Source organism: Lupinus angustifolius, chromosome LG18 (genome assembly GCF_001865875.1).
Source record: "Lupinus angustifolius cultivar Tanjil chromosome LG18, LupAngTanjil_v1.0, whole genome shotgun sequence".
NCBI lineage: Eukaryota > Viridiplantae > Streptophyta > Magnoliopsida > Fabales > Fabaceae > Lupinus > Lupinus angustifolius.
In genome coordinates, this window is record NC_032026.1 from 7,914,825 (window position 1) to 7,922,115 (window position 7,291).

General features: G+C 28.9%; 1 protein-coding gene across 1 annotated transcript; it reads right to left on the reverse strand.

Annotated features, from left to right (window-relative positions):
* Positions 3,544 to 5,297, reverse strand: LOC109332089. Its single transcript, XM_019566911.1, has one exon. It carries the CDS (start codon positions 5,138 to 5,140, stop codon positions 3,707 to 3,709), a length of 1,434 nt encoding a protein of 477 aa, XP_019422456.1. The 5' UTR covers positions 5,141 to 5,297; the 3' UTR covers positions 3,544 to 3,706.

Sequence of the window (7,291 nt, forward strand, 5' to 3'; positions counted from 1 at the left end):
TATATATATATAATTGATTCTATAGTAGAGCATATCTGAATCAGACATGCTATACTTTCTTACCATACTTATCAATTGCTATCATATATAAAAGTTTGACTTTGTAAGAAAAATCTAAGAGTAGCTATCATGCTATTAAATTAACATGATATTGAAAATTGGAAAATAAAAAAAAAATGTAAAGAGCAAGTGTTGCAGTTTGCAATTGCCACAAGTCTCCAATTACTGAATATATGACCAAAAGTAAGGCTAATAATTTTGTGATTTTTGTCTTCATCTAATAAAAAAAATAAACATATTCTATTATATATCTTTGGCTGTGGCACAAATTTGAATATATAATATCCGATAATAATACTTCTAGGTAGCCATATGACAAAAAAATCATTGTCTCTGTTGATTGCAAACCCTTCACCTAACAATGAAAATAAAGGATTTTATTAATTATATGTTTTTTTGGAGGACATGAATTATCATTTCATTTTAAAGTGACCTATTGAAAATCTATGGTGGGGATAATTGATTCTGGAATTTTCCCAATATAGGAGCCCACTTTAGTTTAGTGGCTAATACAATTTATACATATTAATTACTTTTTAATCCATTTTTTTCTTTTGCCAAAGATGGGATATTTCCTTCATAAATCGTATAAAGAAACTTTAGATTGTTAACCAAAATCATATATATAATCTTTTTTATAGGAAAAGAGTCGTAATACAAATAGTAAAAGATAGTTCCATAAACACTACCATGATATCAAGAGAGATGGACAAATTACCTAACAAGTAACCTATCTTCCTATGGATATAGAACTAATCATTTTCAGGGTGTGTGAGTATCCTTCCAACAATCGAACTTGTGACTTTTTTTATCTTTCTAGAAAACCAGTAGGATCTTAAACCACTAGATAATTATTTACTAGTCTATGAATTAATTTAAGTAGAGTTCAATACATTTATAAAAGATTAATTTTCTAAACATTTTAGCTTTGAGTCTTCCATTATGTCCCTCAAATAAATCTTCCGATTTGGATTAGTCAGAATGAAATATTATTTTCACATACAAAGGGTCTTAGATTTAAAAATAAAGAAAAAAGAGATTGAAAATGTGACGAAAGAAACCCTGTTATTAATTGAATAAAAATTTAATGAAGCTTGTATTCACGTCATTGTTGGTTTTTGCTTTGACTTATGCCACCACAACATTTAATGTCAATCTTGCATGCATTGTTTTATATTCCTTAATTAGTAATAAATATTAACAATATTATTTACTTTACGTGCTTGCAACGGCGTCACATTGAGTAATTAAGAAGAGTTACTAAGAATTAGTAATTTTTAATTAAATAAGCTTACTTAATCTAGTAACTCACGTTATACTCAAATTTTGCAAGTTCATTCACTTGTATTGGTTTCTTAAATTGATGTATTCATTATAACGAAATCATGACCAATGTTGATTATAGTGAATTATTCTCTACGTATAAATGTGCATTCATGCACGTAGCTTTTTTCATGACGTGAATACATTTTATCAATTTTACATGTTTTATTATACATTTGGAAATTAATTTTTTTAGGTGTAGAGAAGTTGTCATATATATGATACAAACAAGATTTGATCTCATGATAGTATAAGAGTTCGTTAGATCTCCAGAAATATCAAAATGTCAGATGTTTAATTCCTGTAAACGATAATGGTGGTATCGTGATACCCCTTAGTAATATACACTACAATATGAAAATATGGAAGTTCCTTCGGTTGTGGCTTCTATAAGATGAATGATGGTGTCCGCACTCCACATACTCTTAGCAACAATATTGAGACAACTCTATATCTTCCTATAGAAACTTTGTGCCATGAATAGAGATAGCAAAATGAGCAGGACTCGCAAAATTTAGGCGGGCGTGGCGAACGTACGAGCAGGACTAAACGGGTTAATGGATAAAATTTCTATGCCATGCACATAAACTTTTGCGGGCTATGGGCGGGCCCACATACTTTGCCCGTTTTGTCATATCTAGCAATAAATAAATACATTTTTTTTATTAATACTATATATATTAAGAGGATAAAGTATTTCCTGATGTGAGGAGATAACTTAATATACCATTTGTTAAAATCAAATGTTTTACTTTATAGTAGACTATATTTTAGAAGTATAATCAAAATTAGTGTTGATGTATTCGATCCACAACAATCTGGTAAATAAATAAATATCTTTCACAATTTTTTACAATTGTAAATGAAAATCAGATAATATAACCTATAAAGTTAAATGAAAAGTGATTATTTTTTACTAATTCTGGTCGGTTTTCACCGATATGAATATATAAGAGATGTAATTATTAAATCAAATTCATGATTTTCTGATTGAACATATTTGATAACCATGCATAAAACATTGCACATGTAGATTGCTGAATTAAGAGAAGCTAGAGCATAAGAAGTTGTCTCTTAGTCGTATCAAATAGTTATGGTACAAGTGGCCCATTATTGTTGTCGGTGAATAATTGGGAAAATATGATGGAGCACTTGGTAGGTAAAGCATCCAATGTCAACAAAATTTCAACATATAATCTCATTTTATTTTTTATTTTTCTATTCGTATATCAATATGTGATTGATTTAGGACATAATAAGACATCGTTAAAGACAACTGATATTTGTCTATATCAATGACCTAACTCAGCTATGATCATGACAAATACTACAAGTTAAAGTTCTTCTAATTGTATGTTTTTTCTTTGCCATTGTCTAGTTCTAGCATTCTCACTCTTTCTATAATAAGGGGGGATGTTTATTTCACAAAACAAAATTAGTATTAATTTAGGTTTGGAATTGGTCATCAAATTTAAGTTTAGGATTGAAATATGATTAATTTTAATCATCTTCAATTACCAAGTTTTATTCTAAGAATTGCAATTTCACAACTAAAATTATCATTAATGTATATTGAGAGACATCAAAAGCAAAAAAACAATACAACATAAATACCATCATCGCCTTCATTGTCATTGACTGCAATAATATTATGATTAACACTACAACCACCACAATATTATCTTCTATCTCTATCATCAAACTAAAGCATTATATTTATGTGTTTCTTCTGTACAAATTTTATTTTTAATGAAATTTTCACCTAGACCCAATAAAATTAACCTAATGAATGATCAAAATAAGCTAGACATGTAGAAAGACTCAATTGGAAAATCTTGCCAAAAGAAAACTAGACATGTAGAAAGGTCCCAGATCTAATTATTTAATTGGCTATGGAACTCATCAAATCATCAAATATTATTAAATTTAAAGTTTAAAATGTATATACTGACAGTATAAAGATTTATACACAGTCAGTGCATTATCTACCATTCATTTGTAATACTTTATTTAAAAGTCAGTAATAATTAAAAATCAATGATAGATGATATAGTGACAATAAAAAACATTTACGATGTTAGTGTATATCTTTTTCACAATCTACTTTATACACCATTGTAGCAATATTGGTCAACTCTTGTGTCAGGTCCCCATTTATTTCCTTATTCATGAAACACACTTCTCCATAACTTTTTTCAAATACAAAAATATAATTCTAAGGTGAATATGTACAAGTGATAATAAAAAAAACACTTTATTTTATGACTACAAAATTATGAAATTTAATTTTTATGCTTTCTTAAATCTAATTGATAATAAATAACTAACAATCTCTATAAACAGAAGAATCAACTACAGAGGAACATATTTCTTTCTTAAATAAAGAACTAAGGTCATGATTATTACGTTGAATTATTGCATGATTTAATAATGACGTGGCAATTGCAGTACCTGAGTTGCGTCCAACGAGTGAACTCGCTTCCGGTATTGACTCAGTTGAAATAATGAAATTAATATTGTTATTCTTCTTCCACATAAACTTATTCCCAACGAGTTGACTCAGAATTTCCGAGTCAGACACCGAGTTTTTCTTCTTATTATTATGTTGCATGGCAGCACGAACAATCTCCACAGGCATCACATTGCACAACCGTCGCATCCCCCGAGCGCCGCCAGCTATAACCGCCGAGTTAACTTGTGACCGAGTTTTGTCCGAGTTCTTTTTATTGAACAGAAAAACTGACTCAGGACTCCGATTCCTGACTCGTCCGAACGGGTCTTTCATAATCAACGCGTTCTTCACGTCAACAAGCACCACATGCTTGAAATTTCGCTTCACGCGCCCTAGTAGCATTGGATAACACGCCCATCTTCTCAGACTCAGTGGAACTCGTTCCAGAAACCCAGCCAGTGAGTTCTCCGTGTCTAACTCGGTCGCGTCAAAACTCAACACCGATCCATAACTCAGCACTAACTCACCTTCTCCTTCTTCCACCTTACTCAAATTGCTTCGAATCCTCTTCCCCCATATCGGCTCCATCGTTTCCGATTCCTTCCTAGAGTAGAACCGAGTCAACTCAAATCTCGACTCAGATTTCGTAAACCGAGTCGTGGAGTTTCTTAACTCGTTATGAATATTAACCAGTGAAGAAAACGCGTTGTTCTCTTGTTGAATAACGTGAGAGAATGTAGCTGAAGTTGAAGGAGAAGAGAACAGAAAAACGACGTCGTTTTTAGCAGTTACACCAAACCGGTGAATGAGCCTGAGGAATAAACGGAAATCGTGTTCAACGGTTTCATCTGCCACGTGGCATATCATAAGATTAATCATGGATCGTGTTCCTCTTCTATATAATGTTCCCATTCTTTGAAGCGCGTGTGAAGAAGTTGTTAAGGGCTTTTTAGGGAAAAAGAGATTCTGGGTTTTAGATTTTGTGATTATAAGTGGTTTTTGAAGGAGGAAGCGATGAGGGGTAGGGGTAATATTGGAAATGGAGGGTTCAAAATTGGAGAGAGTGAAAATGAGGAGGGTGAAGAAAAGAAGGAGTATACAAATTGAGATAGTGAATTGAGTTTTGGAGTGTATAAGGTTGTTTGGGTTTGATGAAGTGAAATTGAGTTTAGTGTTATTGTTGTTGTTGTTGGTGTTTTCTTGAGGGAAGAAAACTAGTAGGAAATCCATGCCATTGTGATTATTGTTGCAAGTGCTTGTGGTAGAAGTTGTAGCTTTTGATTTTGCCATTGTAAATAGACCCATAACATATAATCTTGGAAAGTGTTTGAATGGGAGAAATAGCTTTTGCTTGGTGTGCTTAGTGGTGAGTGAAAAAGTGATTATTTTTGGAGATGGTGGGAATTGTGTTGTGAAGCTGTTGGGTCATTATTTCATTCACGGACTATATGAATATGGAACACGCAGATCACACGATGTAGCAGCTGTTCAAATCGAGTATAAAGTTCAAATGAAAATAATAAGGAAAAAATATATGATTAATCGGAAATATCAGGATTTCTTTCTATGGCAACTATAGTATTATTCATTAGTGGTAAGTATTGTCATAATCATTGTTTTTCTTAATTGGGAAAAAAATTAGGAGAATAAGTCATTATCTCATCCCTTAATTTTGCAAAGTCGATCCATAGTATAAGAAATATTCTTATATTTTTTGGGTATTTTTAAAAGAGTGTTGGTGTTTATAATTTGATACTTTTTATGTATATTCTTCAAGTATAAATCAAGTATAAAGTGCATAAAAATTGTAATATTCATCATAAAAAGTATGCCCTTTCAAGTAACTTTAATATTAATTTTAATACTAATATCATTTTTATAGATATAAATCATTATTTTCAATCTAATACTATATATATATATATAATCCTAAATTTGGATAAAAGATGAAAGTCATATTATATAATCAACATAAAATTAAATCTCTCTATAATAAAACTTAATGAGGTAATAAATTTATAATAGAATAGTATAATGTCGTTTAATTAATGAGCTAAGATTTGATTGTCGTTATATAAATATTGTCTACACAAATATTAAAATTAAAGTTTTATTTTCTAACTTTTTATTCATGTTCTGAGTTTTAACTTTGACATTGTATTGGAAATTTTATAGCTATTTAATGACTAATTTAATTTAGAGTTTAATATTTATGTATGGTTAACCTAAATTTTTCTATACTATCCTCATCGTTGATTTTATTACTTTTATTTAAGAATCAATAATGATTAGCATATAAATGATAGATAATATATTGATGATATAAATGAATTTACATTGATAGTAGATATATAGATATTTAATCCTTGAATTAAAGTTGTTCTTACTGTTGTGGAATTAATTAAAATTTGTTAAGTTATTAAAATTGACATACAATATTATATTTATTTATCTATTTTTGTTTATATTATTATTTAATAAATTTGAAGAATAAAATTTTAATTATTTATTTAGGAGTATATAATGTTATTTGGTAATAAATTTAATATATAAATTGAAATATCAATTACTAAAAGCTTTTATGATTTCTGAAATGCTATTTCAGAAGCTAATTTTCAAAAGTTACACTCCCTTACAAACTCTCATTTCAAAATCTAAAATCTTCTTTTTAAATTTTGATTACTAAACAACATTACACACCTTTGAAAGAGTCTAAAAACTTATAAGTTTAGAGTTAAGCTAGTATTTCTAAACTATACCTAAAGTAATATTATTTTCAGACTTTTTAAGAGGAAAAACTCAATTTTGTTATTAAAAAAAGTAAACAATAGTCATTCAGAATCTCATCTAATGGATAATTTAATTCCTAATTTTTTTTTCATCAAATAGTCTCTAAAGAAAATAATAGTGGGACAATACATTTCCTTGTCAAAATTTCTTTCACCACACAATTTAATCCTAGAAATTTTGATTAAATTGGACTACATAATAAGATTTCAGGATCATTTATCTCACGGAATGAATCTTTAGAAACTATGTGATAACCTTTTCAAATATCAAATTATCCAATGAACATAATTTTCGAACACTTTTGAGAGATTTTAATTTTTTTTAGAGAATCGAAGAACAAATTTCAAGAACCAAATAGATTATTTATTCTATTAAGTAAGTAATTATAAATTTCACATCTTTAATCAATCATACATTATATATCACTATGTATGAAGTTTGAGATAATTAATATAATAATAAGATAATTTTAATGATATCACTATGTAGAATTGGATGACAGTCTGAAAATTATACATATACAATATAAATTTTATATTTTAATAATATATGAAAGTTACATCACATAATATTTACATGCAATGCAGAACAGATGTCAATGAATAAAAGGAAGTATAGTAAAAATTATATGCAGGAAAACACACACACACATATATATATATATAT